General features: G+C 59.9%; 1 protein-coding gene across 1 annotated transcript in view; it reads left to right on the top strand.

The window, feature by feature from the left end:
* The first annotated feature begins 12,474 nt into the window (after window positions 1–12,474).
* Window positions 12,475–18,331, top strand: part of LOC129405883 (collagen alpha-1(XIII) chain-like) — an 844,713-nt gene continuing 838,856 nt past the window's right edge. Inside the window, exons 1-3 of the mRNA XM_055143572.1 lie at window positions 12,475–12,492; window positions 12,954–13,023; window positions 17,547–17,554. Coding sequence (XP_054999547.1) covers window positions 12,475–12,492; window positions 12,954–13,023; window positions 17,547–17,554 — 96 coding nt within the window. The remainder of the gene's footprint in view (window positions 12,493–12,953; window positions 13,024–17,546; window positions 17,555–18,331) is intronic.

The following is an 18,331-nucleotide window of genomic DNA, read 5'->3' as shown; positions in this document are numbered from 1 at the left end:
CGCATCTGAGTTCAGAGAGACTATTGGGGGCGTCGCCTACAGAAGGGGAGCTTAGCCTTCTGTTGGACCGCCATACCGCATTTCTGTGGAGCTCCCCCTACCCCGCTTTCGCAACCCAGAGCCTCAGAAGGCTACTGCGGTGTGAGCTGGTTCTCTGGGAGCGTGGTCTCCATATGGGGGCGTGGCCTCCTACTGGACCCACATCCCGGTTTTCCCTGGAGCCCCCCACACAGCTTTCTGCATCCCAGAGTTCCAAGAGGCTACAGGGGGCGTGGCCTCATTCTCTGATTGCATGGTCTCCAAAAGGGGGCGTGGCCTCCTGATGAACCGCCATCACGTCTTTCCCAGGAGCCGCACCAACCCTGCTTTCCGCAACCCAGAGTCAAAAGAGGCTACTTGGGTCATGGACTGATTCTCAGAGGGCGTGGTCTCTAAAAGGGGGCATGGCCTCCTCCTGGACCCCCATCCCGGCTTTCCCCCAGCTACCCCCAACGTGTATTCTGCACCCGATTCACAAAAGGCTACTAAGGGCGTGGCCTGGTTCTCGGGACGTGTTTCCAAAAGGGGGCGTGGCCTCCTGCTGGACAGCCATCACGGCTTTCCCCGGAGCCCCCCACTCCGCATTCTGCATCCAAGCATCCCAAGAAGCAACTGGGGGCACGGCCAGGTTCTTTGGGCATGTGGTCTCCATAAAGGGACTTGGCCTCCTGCTGGACCACCATCCCAACTATCTACGAACCCCCCCAACCCGTTTTCTTCATCCCAGAGTCCCAAGAGGTTACTGGGGGCGTGGTCTTGTCCTTTGGGGGCATCGTCTCCAAATGAATGTGTCGCCTTCTGCTGGAAGGCCATCATGGCTTTCCACGGAGCCCCATCACCCCGCTTTCTGCATCCCTGAGGCCCAAGAGGCTACTGGGGGTGTGTATTATTTCTCTGGGTGTGTGGTCTCCAAAAGGGGGCGTGGTCTCCTGCTAGACCGCCATCCCAGCTTTCTGCGGATCCCAACAACCACGCTCTCCACATACCAGAGTTGCAAGAGGCTACTGGGGGCGTGGCCAGGTTCTCTGGGGCGTGGTCCCCCAAAGGGTGCGTAGCTTCCTGCTGGATCGCCATCCCGGCATTCCCTAGAGTCCCTGACACACCTCTTTCCGCATCCCAGAGTCTAAAGAGGCTGGGGGGCGTGGCCTGGTTCTTTGTTGTCGTGGTCTCAAAGGGGGCGTGCCATTAAGCTTGACCGCCATCCCGGCTTTCTCCAGACAAGCCCCAACCCTACTTTCGGCATCCCAGTGTCCCAAGAGGCTACTAGGGGTGTTGCCTGGTTCTCTGGGGGGCGTGGTCTCCAAAAGGGGGCGTGGCCTAATGCTGACAGCCATCCCGGCTTTCCCCGGAGCACCCCACCAGCTTTCCGCATCCCAGAGTCCCAAGAGGCTACTTGGGGCGTGGCCTGTTTCTCTGGGAGCGTGGTCTCCAAAAGGGGGCAGGACCTCCTGCTGTACTTCCATTCCAGCTTACCCCGGAGCCCCCCTACCCCAATTTCCCCATCCCAGAGTACCAAGTGGCTACAGGGGGCGTGGCCTGTGTCTCTGGGGGCGTGGTCTCCAAAAGGGGCGTGGCGTCCTGCTGGACTGCCATACCGGCTTTCACCCGAGCCACCTCTACTTGCTTTCCGCATCCCATAGTCCCTAGAGGTTACGAGGGGCGTGGCCTGGTTCTCTGGGGGTGTGGTCTCCAAAAGGGGGCGTTGCCACCTGCTGGACAGCCATCTCCGGTTTTTCCGAAGACCCCCAACTATGCTTTCCGCACCCCAGTGTCCCAAGGTGCTATGGGGGTGTGGCCTTGTTCTCTGGAGACGTGGTCTACAAAAAGAGGCTTAGCCTCCTGCTGGACTGCCATCCCGTGTTTCCACGGAGCCCTCCCCACCCATCTTTCCACATCCCACAGTCCCAAGAGGCTCTTGGGGCCGTGGGCTGGTTCTCTGGGTGCGTGGTCTTCTAAAGGGGGCGTGGCCTCCTGATGGACCGCCATCCAGGCTTTTCTCGGTGCTCCCACATCCCGCTCTTGGCATCTCAGAGTATCAAGAGGCTACTGGAGGCGTGGCCTGGTTCTCTGGGCGCACTGTCTCCAAAAGGGGGCGTCGCCCTTGGTGGACCGCCATCCTGGCTTTCCCCGGAGGCCCCCCCACCCCGCTTTCCTCCTCCCAGAGTCCGGAGACTCTACGTAGGGGATGGCCTGGTTCCTGGGGGCGTAGTCTCCAATAGGGGCGTGGCCTCCTGGTGGCCCACCATCTCGGCTTCCTCGGGTGCCACCCCACCCCGCTTCCTGCATCCCAGAGTCCAATGAGGCTGCGAGGAACGTGACTTGGTTCTCTGGGGACGCAGTCCACAAAAGGGTGCGTAGCCTCATGCTGGACCGCCATCCCTGCTTTTCCCGGAGCCCCCCCACCCCGCTTTCCGCATCCAAGAATTCGGACAGGGTACGGGTGTGTGGCCTCGTTCTCTACTGGCCTGGTCTTAAAGGGGCGTGGCCTGCTGCTAGAATGCCATCCCGGCAATCCCCAGAGCCGCCCCCACCGGCTTTCTGCATCCCAGTGTCCCAAAGGATACTGGGGGATAGCCTGGTTCTATGGGGGCGTGGGCTACAAAAGGAGTCATGACTTCCTGCTGAAATGCCATACCGACTTTTCCCGGAGCTACCCCACCACGCTTTCTGCATCCCAGAGTCACAAGAGGCTATGGGGGTCGTGGCCTGGTTCTCTGGTGGCATGGTCTCAAAGGGGGCGTGGCCTCCAGGTGAACCAACATCATGGCTTCATTGGAACCCCACCCACCCCGCTATCCGCATCCCAGAGTACAGATAATCTACTAGGGGTGTGGCCTGGTTCTCTGGGGTCGTGGTGTACAAAGGGGGCGTGGACTTCTGCTGGACAGACATCATGGCTCTCCTTGGAGACCCCCAACCCGCTTTCCGCATCCCAGAGTTCCAAGAGGCTACTGGTACTTGGCTTAGTTCTCTGGGGGCGAGGTTTTCAAAAGGAGGCATGGCCTCCTGCTGGACTGACATCCCGGCTTTCCCCCGAATCCCCCACCCTGCTTCCGCATACAGAATACTAAGAGGCTAAGGGGGCGTGGCCTGGCTTTCTGGGGGCGTGGTCTCCAAAAGGGGTCATGGCCTCCTGCTGTACCGACATCACGGCTCTACTTGAGCCCCACCCACCCCGTTTTCTGCATCCCAGAGTCCCAAGAGGCTACTGGGGTCGTGGCCTGGTACTCTGGGGGTATGGTCTCCAAAAGGGAGCGTGTCTTCTGCTGGACCGCCATACCGACTTTCCCCGGAGCCACCTCCACCCGGTTTCCGCATCTAGAGTCCCTAGAGTATACTCTTCACACACTGGGATGCGGAAATTGGTGTGGGTGGGGCTCCGGGGAATGCAGGGATGGCGGTCCAGATGGAGGCCAATCTCCTTTTGGAAACCACATCCCCAGAGAACCGGGCCACGTCCCCAGTAGCCTCTTGGGACTCTGGGATGCGGGAAGCGGGGTGGGGTGGCACCAGGGAAAGCCTGGGTGGCGGTCCAGCAGGAGGCCACTCCCCCTTTTGGAGACCACGCCCCCAAAAACCGGGCCTTGCCCCAGTAACCTCTTGGGACTCTGGGATGCAGAAAGCGTGGTAGGAGCAGCTCCGGAGAAAGCCCATATGGCAGTCCAGCAGAAGGCCACGCCCCCTTTTGAGACCACGCCCCAGAGAACCATGCAACGCCCCCAGTAGCCTCTCTAGACTCTGGGATGCGGAAAGCGGGATGGGTGGGGCTCCAAGGACAGCAGTGATGTCGGTTCAGCAGGAGGCCACGCCCCCTTTTGGAGAACATGCCCCAGAAAACCAGACTATGCCCCTTAGCCTCTTGGGACTCTGTGATGTGGAAAGCGGGGTGCGGGAGGCTCCGGGGAAATCCTGGATGGCGGTCCTGCAGGAGGCCACCCCCCTATTGGAGTACACGCCCTCAGAGAACTAGTCCACGCACCCAGTAGCATCTTGGAACACTGGGATGCGGAAAGAGTGGTAGGGTGTACTCAGGGGAATGCCGGGATGGTGGTCCACCAGGAGGCCACATCCCCTTATGGAGACCATGCCCCCATAGAACAACTACACCCCAGTAGCCTCTTGAGACCCTGGGATGCGGAAAGCAGGGTGGGGCCATGACCCCCGTAGCCTCTTCAAACTCTAGGATGCAGAAAGCGGGGTGGGGGGGTCTCTGGGGAAAGCAGGTTGGCGGTCGGTCCTGCAGGAGACCACGCCCTTTTTTGCAGACCACGCCCCCAGAGAACCAGCCACGCCCCAGTAGCCTCTTGGGACTCTGGGATGCGAAAAGCGTCGTAGGGGGTGCTCCAAGGAAAGCCAGTACTGTGGTGCAGTTGAAGGCCATGCACACCTTTGTAGACCACGCCCGCAGAGAACATGGCCACGCCCTCAGTAGCTTCTCTGGACACAGGATGCGGAAAGTGGCGTGGGTGGGGCTCCAAGGAGAGCCGTGATGTCGGTCATTCAGGAGGCCACGCTGCTTCTGGAGACCAAGCCCCCAGAGAACTATGCCAGGCCCCCATAACCTCCAGGGACTCTGAAATGCGGAAAGCGGGTGGAGGTGGATCCAGGAAAAGCCGGTATGGTGGTCCAGCAGGAGGACAGCCCCCGCCTGGAGACCACGCCCCCAGAGAACCAGGGCACCCCCCCCCAATTTACTCCTGGGAGTCTGGGATGCGGAAAGCGGTGTTGGGGGGTTCTAGGAAAGCCGGGATGGTGGTCCAGCAGGAAGCCACGCCCCCTTTTATAGATCATGCCACCAGAGAACCAAGCCACGTTTCCGTAGACTCTCGGGACTCTGGGATGCAGAAAGCGTGGTGGTGTGAGCTCTGGGGAAAGTGTGTATGGCGGTTCAGCCGGAGGCCATGCCCATTTTCGTAGCCCACGCCCCCAGAGAACCAGGCCACGCCCCCAGTAGCCTCTTGAGACTCTGGAATGAGGAAAGTGGTGTAGGGGGGACTCCAAGGAAAGCAAGGATGGCGGTCCAACAGGAGGCCACGCTCCCTTTTGGAGACAACACCCACAGAGAACCAGGCCACGCCCCCAGTAGCATCTTGGGACTCTGGGATGTGGAAAACAGGGATGCGGCAGCTCTGAGGAAAGCCGGGATGGAGGTTAATCAGAAGGACAAGCCCCCTTTTAGAGACCACACGCCTAGAAACGCAGGCCACACCCCCATAGCCTCTTGGGACTCTGGGAAGCAGAAAGTGGGGTGGGGGTGTCTCTGGGGAAAGCCGGGATGACTGTCCAGCAGAAGGCCACAAATTCTATCAGAAACCACGCCCCTAGAGAACCAGTCCACACCCCCAGTAGACTCTTGGGACTCTAGATGTGGAATCGAAGTGGGGGTGCTAAGGGGAAAGCCGGGATGGCTGTCCAGCAGGAGGCCACGCCCCCTTTTGGAGACCATGAACCCCGACAAGCAGGCCATGCCCCTAGTAGCCTCTTGGGACTCTGGGTTTCGAGAATGGAGTGGGGGCGTCTCCAGGGAAAGACGCGATGGTGGGAAATGCAGTGGGGGGACTCTGGGGAAACCCGGATGGCTGTCCAGCCGGTGGCCACGCCCTTTTAGCAGACCACTCTCCGAGAGAACCAGGACACGCCCAGAGTAGTCTCTTGGGTCTCTGGGATGAGGAAAGCGGTTTTTGGGCGACTCAGAGTAAATCCAGGATGGTGGTCCAGGAGGAGGCCACGCCCTCTCTTTTAGACCACGCCCCCAGAGAACCAGGCCAAGTCCCAGTAGCCTTTTGGGACTCTGAGATGTGGAAAGCGGGGTTGGCGGGTTCCTGGGAAAGATGAGATGGCGGTCCAGGAGGAGGCAACGCACCCTTTTGGAGACCAAGCCCCCAGAGAAACAGGCCAAGCCCCCAGTAGCCTCTTGGGACTCTGAGATGCGGAGAGCAGGGTACGGAGTGCTCCAGGGAAAACCGGGACAGCTGTCAAGCAGAAGGCTACGCCCCCCCTTTTGTAGATCATGGTTCCAGAGAACCAGGCCACGCTCCCATTACCCTCTCTGGACTCTGAGATGCAGAAAGTGTTTGGGATTGGGGTTTGGGCGACTCAGAGTAAAGCCAGGATGGTGATCCAGGAGGAGGCCACAACCTCTTTTGGAGACCACGTCCCCAGAGAATCAGGCCATGCCCCCAGTAGCCTTTTTGGATTCTGAGATGCAGAAAGCGGGGTGGGGGCACTCCAGGGAATTCTGGGATGGCTGTCCAGCAGAATGCCATGCGTTCTTTTGGAGACCACGCCCCCAGAGAACCAGGCCACACCCCTATTAGCCTCTTAGGACTATAGATGCGGAAAGCGGGGTGGGGCTGCTCCAGGGAAAGCTGGGATTGCGGTCCAGCAGGAGGTCACGCCCTCTTTGGAGACCACGCCCCCAGAGAATAGGGCCATGCCTCCAGTAGCCTTTTGGTACTCTGGGATGCTAAAAGCGGGGTGCGGGGGCTTCAGGGAAAGCCGGGTTGGCGGTCAAGCAGAAGGCACATGTTCTTTTGGAGACCATGCCCCCAGAGAACCAGGCCATGCCCCCATTAGCCTCTTGGGACTCTAGGTACGGAAAGTGGGGTGGGGGTGCTCCAGGGAAAGCTGGGATGGTTGTCTGGCCTGTGGCCACGCCCCTTTTGGAGACTACGCTCCCAGAAAACCAGGCCACGCCCCCGGTAGCCTCTTGGGACTCTGGGATCAGGATCCAGAAAGCGGGTTTGGGGTGGCTCCCGTAAAGCAGGTATTGAGGTCCAGCTGAAGGCCACGCCTCCTTTTGGAGACCACACTCCTAGAGAACCAAGCTACGCCTCCAGTAGCCTCTTGGTACTCTGGGATGCAAAAAGCGGGATTCTGGGGGCTCTGGGGAAACCCAGGATGGCGGTCCAGGTGGAGACCATGACCCCTTTGGGAGACCATGCCACGAAGAACTGGGCCAAGCTCCAGTAGCCTCTTGGACTCTGGGATGTGGAAAGCGGAGTTGGGGGAGCTCCTGGGAAAGCCGAGATTGTGGTACAGCAGGAGGCCACGTCCCCTTTTGGAAACCATGTCCCCAGAGAACCAGGCCATGCCCCCAGTAGCCTCTTGGGACTCTAGATGCGGAAAGCGACGTGGGGGTGCTCTGAGGAAAGCCAGGATGGCTGTCCAGCAGGGGGCCACACCACCTTTTGGAGACCAGGCCCCGGGGAACCAAGGCACGCCCCCAGTAGCCTCTTGGAACTCTGGGTTTCGGAAATCGGGATGGGGGCGGCTCCGGGGAAAGCCGGGATTGCCATCCAAAAGGAAGCCACGCCTCCTTTTGGAGACCACGCCCCCAGAGTACTATGCCACGCCCCCAGGAGCCTCTTGGGACTCTGTGATGTGGAAAATGGGGTCGGCGGGGCTCTTGGTACAGCTGTGATGGTGGTCCAGCACGAGGCCACACCCCCTTTTGGAGACAACAGCCTTAGAGAACCAGCCCACGCCCCCAGTAGCCTCTTAGGACGCTTGCATGCGGATCGCAGGGTGGAGGTGCTCCGCAGAAAGCCAGGATGGCTGTCCCACAGGAGGCCACCCCCCCTTGTAGACCACGCACCCAGAGAACCAGGCCACGACCCCAGTAGCCTCTTGGGACTCTTGGATGCATAAAGCGGGGTAGTGAGGTGCTCCGGGAAATGCTGGGATGGCAATCCATCCGGAGGCAATGCCCGTTTTAGAGACAATGCCCCAGAGAACCAGGCCACGCCCCCCGTAGCCTCTTGGGACTCTGGGATGCGGGAAACGGGGTTGGAGCGGCTCCAGGGAAAGCCGAGATGGAAGTCCATCAGGAATACAAGCCCCCTTTTAGATACCACGCCTCCAGAAAAGCTGGCCACACCCCCAGTAGCCAGGATTGCTGTCCAGCAGAAGGCCACTCGTTCTTCGCCCCCACGGGCCTGACTGGAAAGCCCCTCCTGCGAGCCATGCTGGCCTGTCCACAGCCTGCTGTCCTCAAGGAGCTCGCTGTCCCTCCCGTGGTGGGACCCCTCACCCGACCCTGTCTCCATGGCTCAGTGGTCTCCTGGGAGCCCAAGTAAGATTACGGCGTCTCCAGGGACTGCCAACTGGCGCTTGCTCCAGATCTTTTTTCTTAGTTTCTGGTTTTGGAGCAATGCTCAGCAGTGCTCAGGGGCTACTCCCAGCCCTGTGCTCGGGGCTGCTCTCAGCCGGGCCCGGGGATGACGCAGTACCCGGGATCTAGCCTGCTAGCAGAGATGCGCTCCAGCCTATGATGTCCCCTCCCTCCCTCCCTCTCTCCCTCCTTCCCTCTCTCTCTCCCTCCTCCCTCCGTCTTTCCCTCCCTCTCTCCCTCACCCTTCCTCCCTCCCTCCCTCTTTCCCTCCCTCTTTCCCTCTCTCCCTCCTTTCTTCCCTCCCTCCCTCTCTCACTCTCCCTCCGTCCTTCCTCCCCTCCCTCTCTCACTCTCCCTCCCTCCTTCACTTGGCCCATGGGGTCCCAGGCCCCATCCTTGCACCCACTCCAGCCTCTGCACTGCCACTTCCAGAATACGGCCCCACCACCTGGGCTCTCAGGCCAGACTACCCGCCCGGCTCTGTCCTCCCTCCACCCGTCACTCACCGTGTGATGTTGAGTGAGCGGTTCCCTGTTTGGGCTTGTTTCTGTGCAAAGTTGGGGTGATGATGATAAGAATATCTCCTTAGGGGGATTGCCAGTGCTCGGGGCTCGAGTTTCCCCACTCTGCTCAGGCGGGGATGGTCCTGGCGGGGATCGAGACCATGTGAGATGCCAGGATGGAGCCCAGGTTGGCCACATGCGGTGCAAGTCCCTTACTTGCTGTCCTGTCGCTCTGGGCCCCAGGAACTGGTCTTAGGGGGCTGGAGCACAGTGGGTAGGGCGTTTGCCTTGCACGTGGCCGACCCGGGTTCGATTCCCAGTATCTCATAGTGTTCCCTGAGCACCGCCAGGGGTGATTCCTGAGTGCAGAGCCAGGAGTAACCTCTGTGCATTGCCGGGTGTGATGCAAAAAAAAAAAAAAAAAAAAAAAGAACTGGTCTTAGGGTTACACCATGAGCAGAGTCATGGTTTTTTTTGTGACCTCCTGGTCTCCCACTCTCCACCGTCAGGTTCTGGCAGCCACTCCCGAGGTCGAACCTGCCTTTGCCCTCTTTGCTGCCACGTGACAGTGCTTGGTGTCCATTTCCTCTGGGCAGGCCCCCGGGAGGGGGTGGCTTACAGGAACCACCGCTGTCCATTGGTTCCAAGCACTTTACAGGCTGAGCCCTGAGTCCCCTTCACCGGAGTCAGGCAGGCCCCCTCACTCCTCAGGTATCTGCCCTCACCACAGCCATAGCTTGGCTGACAGGGGGCTTCAAGGTGGGTGTGAGGGGTGGAGGCTCTCTGTGCCCTGCCTGGTGAGTAAGGAGGGGCACCTCCACACTCATTTGGCTCGCCCGGGCCTGGCGCCGGGCAAGGCTCTGGCACGTACAGCTGCACGCGGCTGGCTCCCACCCGCCTCACGTGCTCCTCTCTGCAGCCTGCCCCCCTCCCTGGGTGAGAGGAGCCGCACCCCCCCCCTGTCAGCCCACCCCCGCCCTCTGCCCTGCACAGCCTGTGCCCACATCTGTCTGTGGTTCTGCTGGAACGAGGAGGCAGAGAACGCCCGTGGCGTCCGGAGGACCCTGGGGCCTGGGCTCATGGCCGGGGAGCCTGTGATCCGGCGCCAAGTGAGGGCACAAAGAGGCGCCCACACAGCCAAGCCCCTGCCCCGCCCCCCAGACCAGGCAGGCCAGTCCAGCCGGGCGGGTGTGGGTTGGTGGGTCAGTGCCACGTCCTCCTCCCTGGCCTCACCTGCCCCGCTGCCTGGGCTCTGTCCCTTTAACCAGCCCCGTGTGTGCCCACTCCCTCTCCTGGAGTGGACAGCCCATCCCACTGCTCACAGGAAGTCCCCATTGTGCCCACATTTAGGCCAGAGTGCACCCCACCCCACACCCCACACCCTTTCCTGGGTCCCCGGGGAGCGTCCTGGGGCCAGACAGAAAGCGAGCGATTCTGCCCACGCTGGGCAGAGCTGGAGCACTGGGGCTCGGGGCTTGTCTTGTTAAACTGACCACCATCCCTGACACCACGTGGGCCCCTGAGCACTGCCAGATGTGGCCCCAAGCCCTGAAAGCAGGTCTCAGAGACACCAGGCCCGCCCTGGCCTCAGGGCCAGCTCCTCTGCAGCACAGCAGGGCGGAGGTGCAAAGGGCTGCAGCAGATGGGCTGGGCGGCCACTCTGCACTGGGCACTGCAGTGAGGCGCTGGTGTAGGGGGCTGAGCAGAGGCCTGCAAGACCCTTTCCTCCCCTGCCGGAGGGGCTGTGTGTCCCCTAGGATGGGCAGGTGACTGGCAAGAAATGAGGCTTCACCACGCATTGCAAGGGTGCAGCAGGGTGGGGCTGGCCGGGCACTGGCTGCAGCATGAGGGACGCACAGCTGTGGGGGCAGGTGCCCCACGCCCCCTTTTCAGTCCTGATCTTGTCTGCTTTCACCCTGAAGCCGTCCCAGCTGCCTTTGTAGCCGGAGACTGAGATCCAGCGGGTCTGTCTAGAGCTTCAGACACGGGTCTTGGGGACGGGGATGCTGACGGCCCGGCACCCCCACAGGGCTGGCACCAATGGGAGGAGGGGCTCATGCTCCACGGGCAGGGGAGTCTAGAAAGAGCTGGACTGATAGTATTCAGATTCAAAATAAAGTTTGTTTGGTTTTTTTTTGCTTTTTGGGTCACACCCAGCGATGCACAGGCGTCACTCCTGGCTCTGCACTCAGGAATCATCCTGGCGGTGCTCAGGGGACCCTATGGGATGCTGGGAATTGAACCCGGGTCAGCCGCGTGCAAGGCAAATGCCCTACCCGCTGTGCTATCGCTCCAGCCCTCAAAATAAAGTTTTGAGGGTGATTACTGACTCTGCACTCAGGAGTCAGTCCTGGCAGTGCTCGGGGGACACCAGGATTGAACCCAGGTTGGCTGCATGCAAGGCAAATGCTCTGCCCGCTGTACTATCGCTCCTCTAGTCCCTAAAAATAAAATTGGGGGTGGGAGAAGGGATCATGCGTACCATCCGGCAGTGCTCAGGAGCTGCTACTAGCTTGGTGCTCAGAGCTGCTCCTGGTGGTGCTCAGGGCTGGACCCCTCCGCGGCCCGTGCCCAGCCTGCAGAGCTCTCTGCAGGCCTGCCTGAACCGTTCAGTGACACTTTCCATCTGATGCCCCGCGCACAAGCCCTGCCATGCCCTGCCCAGAGAGCGCTCTTGGGTTACTCGGCTCTTGCCGAGTTAGCCTGCCTGGCATGGATAAACGCTCATGCTCCCCAGACTCCTTACATGGCAGTGGTTAGGAGGCTGGCAGGGACCCGCGGGTTGTCTCACCCCCCGCTGCTGGTTCTCCCATGGGAGGTGGTAGGCCAAGGCCTTGGCTCTCGGGCAGATAGCTCAGCAGACTTCTGTCCTGTGCCCCACACTGTGGTTTGGATGCCCTCACCCCCATTTCAGAGGCCTGAGCCCCTGGAGAGTGTGGGCAAGAGGGAGCGAGCCCCTATCCGGGGCGGGCCCAAGTCGGGATCTCTGCAGGGAGTGGGCAGCCGCCTGGCGTTTCCCCTCTGACCTGATACAGCTGTGATGGTGGGGAGGCGGGTGTCAGCCCCGGCACGCCGGGGACCTCAGAGAGCCCCGTAGCCAGCAGGGCTTCACCCAGCGCTGCCGAGGGTCTCTCCTGGGCCTCAGAAAGTTTCCCACCTGCCCCGAGCTCAACCTGGAGGTTTCTCACCGAGGGTCTCAAGCTTGGATGACCGGGGCCAGGCAGCTGCAGAAGAAGGTGGTGCTGATGTGGGGAAGGCACTCTGGTGACCTGGAGAGCACCGGCTTCACTGAGCACCTCCCCAGTGTTCCCACAGCCCAGGAGTACCTTTCATGTCACTCACACACACTCATACACACTCACACACGTATGCTCATACACACTCACACACGTATGCACATTCACACATGCACATACCCATGCACACATGCATGCACACATGCACACACACCCACCCGCATGCACACACATGCATGGACACACATGCACATATTGCACACACCCATGGGCACACATGCATGCATGCATGCACATGCACACACATTCACACAGGCACACACCCACATGCACAAATGCATGCGTGCACACACATGCATATTCACACACATTGCACACACATGCACACATGCATGCACGCACACATGCATACACATTCACACACAGATTGCACACACGTGCACATTCACACACATATTGCACACACCCATGTGTGCACACACATGCATGCACACATGTATACACATTCACACGCACAGATTGCACACATCCATGCGCACACATGTGCACACACATATGCAGCCACATGCACACACACACACGAATGACCATCAGCTGCTGTGTGAGATTGCGGAAGGTGTCAGCCAGCGTCAGGGATTAGCCATCTGTCATGTGCAGGCCCCATTCCAGACAGAGAATCAACAGACAAGCACCCCCTGTCTTCTTTGTGGAACTGTCTCTCCAGCGGCGAAAGGATACAGGAAGCCGATACATAAGCCCAGAGCCGCAGCAAAACCCTGCAGGCCAGAGAGAGCCTGAGGACAGCGAGGACGTGAGGTGACACGCAGGCTGGGCTGGCCTCGGAGCCTGGGCTTGGGGTTAATTTCTTTCAGAACACACGGCAGACCCCGGCCAGGACAGGGCAGTCACCACGTCTGCTTCTTATTACCCCGCGCCAGTGGCCACAATGACTTGGGAATTGTCTGCCACCCCTGCCCCTGCCTGCCGTGGCCTCCGACCCCCGACCCGCCTCCAGATGCCTCTAGGTCCCCGCTGACCGCTCTCCTCTGTCCCCTCACGCAGAAATGGAAGCTTCACTCGCGGAGACGCCGGGAGGCCTCGATGCCATCTGTGGGGTGCAAGTGCCCGCCAGGTAAGGAGTCCCCGGGAATGGATGACCAGGAGGGGGGCGCACCCGGGCCCCTGCAGAGCACCACTGGATTTGACTGATGGGAATGAGGTGTGTGCTGTGTCCCTGCACCTGCTCAGCCATCGGCAGGCCCAGCCCAGCCCCCTCGTTCATTTGCCTGTGAGCTCTTCGATGGCTCTGACATGGTGGACCCCAAACTGGGCGCTCCCCTGAGACCGTGGACATGGTGCAAATTATGCAGAGTGGAAGCAGAGAATGAGGGCAGGACCTGGCGGGTCAGTCTGCTGCAGGGCCCTCAGCAAGGGCCCATGTCCCTAGTGAGCCAATGACTCCGAACCTACCTGCAAAGCCTCATCTGCCCTCGGTGGCTGGGGGGGTGGAGGGGGGCGCTACAGGTCTCTCGCACACACTCCCATCATTCGGCGTCCAAGGTGGAAAGCAATGCAAGGTGATCGTGTGCACCGACTGTTCTGTTTCACTGCACAATCGCCGCTGGTGTATGCTAGACCTTGCGGCACACAATAGGATGTGACCCTGAGGTGATTGATTTTTTGGTTTTTGTTTTTAAAATTATTCCTGTATTTTAAAAAACGGCATGTGAGGAGAATGTGGTGGAATCGGGAAGTCTGGATTCAGTTTCAGTGTTTGTAAGATCCTGGGCCTGTCTGGTCATTTCGCCGCGCAAGATGGGCTTCCTGGTCGTCTGTTCTGCACTTCGCGGCCGTTGGGCACCGGACACATGTCAATGGCTCTGTCCACAGTCAGTCCTCACGGGGCCTGGCTTGCTGCGCGCTGTTCTGGAGAATGGCAGCGTTATCAGGGCAGGAGAGTGTGTGCCCCGTGAGGAAGGGGTGACGGTGGCCACAGGCGGCTCCATCCCGCTGCAGTGCTCAGCGGGCCCCTCAGTTTCCGTGGTGGGTAGGAGGTGTGGACTCTGACTGGGCACAGTGGCCCGGGGGTCTTCAGAGCCCTCCCCTAGGCTCCCAAGGCAAGGAAGAGAGGCAACAGATGCCGACATATGTGGAGCCTCTGGATGGGGAGAAAGCTCCTCTCTGGAGACTGAGGGGCCCAGAGGGGAGTCACCGGTTGCGCCCGGGGAGGCAGAGCCGTCGGGACAGGATTCAGCTGGCTCCAACTAGAAAGGGGTCACCCGGGTTAATTGAAAGGTGTCCAGAAGCCCTGGGAAGCTTCCTCCCTCAGCCAACCAGGGGTCGGCATCCCAGAGTCTGGAAGAGCTTTGGGCAGGCGCCCAGATGAGTGGGACAGAGGTGAGGTGTGGTGCAGCTGGCACCGGCCTGTCCCAGGGTTGCGGCTGCTGTCAGGTCACTCAGTCGGTTACAGATGTTCCAGCTCCAGGGTAAGGTGCTGACGGGGGCACGGCAGAGAGGGGTTCGAGCCCCAGCCCCTGCCCCCAGCGTGGGGGGACCAGCGGTGAGTTCTCAACCCTGGCTCAGGTGCCTAGTCTGGAAAACGGGCAGAACACCCAGGCAGCGGTTTGATGTGGAGATTCTGGGGGAGAAACCTGCAGGGCACGAGCCCCTTTCCTGATGGTGATCACGATGGGTTCGTGGGCCCAGAGCTCGAGGGTTGATGTCCAGGCGTTGCGTATGGAAGCCCAGGGTTTGATTCCTGCCACTACAAGGTCTCCCGAGCGCTGCGGGAAGTGATCCTTCAGCACAGTCCAGGAGGGTAGCCCCCCAGCACCGCCAGATGCGACCCCCAAATGGGCCAGACAGTGGTTGATGCTGACATTTGGTTCTCCATGGCTGCTTTCCCCTCTCTCCCCAGAGCTTGGCGTTGTGGCTGTGATGCTTGGGGGTCACTCACACACTCGAGGTGGGGGGTGTGTATCCAGGGTGCTCATGTTTTAATTGGGATGCTTGCACACACCTTTCATAGGGTAGAGGTTCGGGGGCATGTGGGGGTTCTTGGGCCTTCAGTTCTTCCAGCTCAAGCGTCCGAGCACATGAGCTACTGGAGCCCCACAGTGCCAGGGACCTCAGGCCACCCTGGTGGTGGTCCAGGGCTGCACCCAGAGACACCACGGCTGGAGGGAACGATGTGATGCCAGGAACTGAACCTCGTCAGGAGCCTGCAGACATGCAGCTTAGCGCTATACTATCTCCCGCCCCCTCCTTAAAATAAAGAAAAGAAGATTGAGCTGAAGTGTTAGTACAGCAGGGGATATGCCCAACCCAGGTTCGATCCCCAGCACCCCATAGGGTTCCCCAAGAGTCACCAGGAGTGATCCCTAAGTGTAGAGGAAGGGGTACCACTGGGTGTGGCCCAAAACCAAGAAAATCAAAGAAAATTAAGATAGTTCCCCTTCCCTTTCTTCTGTTTCTCGATGCTGTTTTTGAGATGACTGGAGTCTCCCATGCACTGGATGTGGTGCTGTGTGTGCGTGTGCATACACAAACTACACACATGCACATATAAGCACACACATGCACACATGTGCACACATATGCACATGCATGCACACGAACTTGCATACAGGTACACACAGGACATACATGTCTATACACTCACACATGCACACATACGCATGCATGCAAGTGTACATACATGCACACTTGTACACACATGTACACGTGTGCAGACACACATATGTACATGTCCATAGTGCTTCCATTCTCCACTGTGGGGCTCCTGGGGAGGGTGCACATCTTTTGTAAGTTGTGCTTCCCCCACATGCTCCTTCCTGAAGTGCTCAGCATCTTTACTTGCAAACTTGTTGCAGCGTCATGGGGAAACGCATACTGAGTTTGGGTGCTCCCTCATGCCTCCCCGGGTGCTTGGGTCACACACAGTGGAGCAGCCAGAGGCATGGGAGTCAAACCCCAGGCCTGATGGTCACACTGGAGCCCCTGAACCACCTCCTGGTGGGGCTCAACCCCTTTTGCAGTGGTGCTCATGCACAGTGCTCTGGTGGCATGGCTAAGGGGACCATACCCTTGGTTGGGGTGCAGGGGATCCCAAACAGCAAAGCCACATGCTCGCACTGGGGCATGTGGGCAGTGTCCAACCTCCACCAGGGGCTGTTTCAGAAAAGGCCCCGGACAGAGGCGGATGGGGAGGCGGTGATGCCTGCAGAGAAGCTCTAACGAACCTGGCAGGTGAGGCTCCGATGGTGGCTCCGACGGTGGGTGTGCCTGTACTGGGCCGGGCAGGGGCCCCTCTGCCTGCCTGGCTCTTCCTGCTGCCCTCGAGTGACCTCCCCCACCCAGAGCCCGCAGGCCCAGTGCCTGCCAATGTGTTCTGAGCAGCGGCAGTGACTCCGTGCTGGACACACTGCCCCTCCTTGCTGGGCACCTGCCCACCGGGCGCGGCACAGCCCGGAGCGTCTCACTCGCGCCTGAGCCAGCCCCGCCCCCGCCCCTGAGCAGAGCCCTGGATTCTGATGTGCTGAATCGTTTGCCGACCATGAGCGAAGTCATGAGCGAAGCCCTCCTCGTGTTCCCCGACCCTGTTCCATGTTGTGTGGGGCCTTAGGCGGGGAGTCCCTGGCCTTCTGAGCCCCCCTCAGAGGGACTCGGCATGGGTCAGAGTATGGCTGACACGTGTCTCGCGTCAGACCCTGCGCCATAGCCTGTGTGTGGACACAGCTTGTGCCTGGATGTGCAGTGACCGGTCAGCCAGAGGCCTCCTGAGCCGTCCCTGAGCCAAGGGGCCCATCTTTCTCGCTCTCCATTCACGCTTGGTTGGCTTCCCACTCCTTCCTCTATGCTCCCTCAGTCTTGCCCTACTGTCAGAGCAAGACCAACTACACACACACACACACACACACACACACATACACACACACACTCACTCACTCACTCACTCACTCTTACTCTCTGCTGCTGTGTGGCCTCTGGCAGGGAGCCTCGCGCCTTGCCCCCGTCCCCCGTGCCTGTGCCCAGTTTGTCTCTGTATCTGGCGGGGCTGAGGCTGGAGTCTGTGGCGGGCGTGTTCCTTCTCGTGGCAGCCTTGGGCCCCTGGGTGGCTCCAGGCGGCTTGGGACACATCATCGTGGGCAGAAAACCTACCTCCTTCTCTTCCTCCTCTGGCCTCGCCAGCATCCTCCCAGGAGCCTCCCTGTCCCAAAATAGCCGGCCACTGGCCATCCTCTGGCTACATCCTGCTTTGGGGCCGCCACCACCGCGGGGGCCTGGGACAGGCTGCCAAAGGCTGGACCTCATGAGGAGGGTCCCCGTGGTCAGAAGTTCAGGGAGCAAGTGTGGGCTGATTGCAAAGCCTCGGGCTTCTCTGGTCAGGAGCAGGGCCTTGGGAACGCAGGTCAGCTCTTGGGATTTCCTGGGCCACTTAAGAACACAAAGATCAGAGAAACCCTCCCATTCTCCGTCCCGGTTCCGAGTAACAAAAGAGGGGCTGGACAATTCAGGCCCCAGCCCTGGGAGGAAGCAGCCACTTTAGGCCCTTGGCGCTAGGCTGGGTGGGACCCGGTGGGTGGGACTGTTGGTGTGGGGGGCAGGAGATGGGGGAGCAGTTTGGGCTGAGGGGCGGTTTGGTCTGTAGGACAGGACCCCCGGTCAGGTATGGAGGTCAGCGCCATCTGCAGGCCACTCCGGGACCCAGCCTAGCTTCTCGCTTCTTAAACTTCAGGGTGTGACCCCACTGGGGGTGGGGGAGGGGGCGAGCAGTAACTGAATGTGGCTGTTATGAAGATGCCAGCAATGGGAGAGACCAAGGGCCTAAAAGTGATTCCTCAACAGCCGTGTCATGCTCGGAGGAATCCCAGGCCACGCTCGACTGAGTCATAGTTCCCAGGGGCGGGAGTGGGCAGAGCTGCATCGTATTCCACTGTGCTTAGATACCACATCTTCACGGCCCACCAATCTGCTGTCGGTCGTCTAGGTGGATTCCAGAGCTTCCCTGTTGCACTGAGTGCCGCCGTGCATAATGGTGGGCATATGTCCTTTGGAATGAGTGTTTTTCTCTCCTGGGGGTAGATGTCCAAACGTAGGATTGCTGAGGGAAGTTTGACACTGGTGGCGGGATTGGTGATGGAACACTGTGGTCAAAAACCCGACGACAACAACGAGTAACCGTGTAAATAACGGCGCTTTCATAAAATTTTGGAAAAAAAAAAAAGAGTGGGGGCAGAATTTAAAAAAATCCTGGGCTAGCGGGTAAATAAGGGACATGAGTGGGGTGCTGGGAGAGGCCCAGCCACCCTCTGGTTTGGGGGACGCTAAGCAGAGGCATGTCCAAAGTGTGGGGATCCCCGACATTCTGGGAACTCAGCCTGACCTATAAGATGGCCCAGGAGGGTGGAAGGAAACGCTGTGAGGGCACAGGGTTGGGG

This window comes from Sorex araneus, chromosome 6 (genome assembly GCF_027595985.1).
Source record: "Sorex araneus isolate mSorAra2 chromosome 6, mSorAra2.pri, whole genome shotgun sequence".
Lineage (NCBI taxonomy): Eukaryota > Metazoa > Chordata > Mammalia > Eulipotyphla > Soricidae > Sorex > Sorex araneus.
This window is presented reverse-complemented; position numbering and strand designations above follow the sequence as displayed.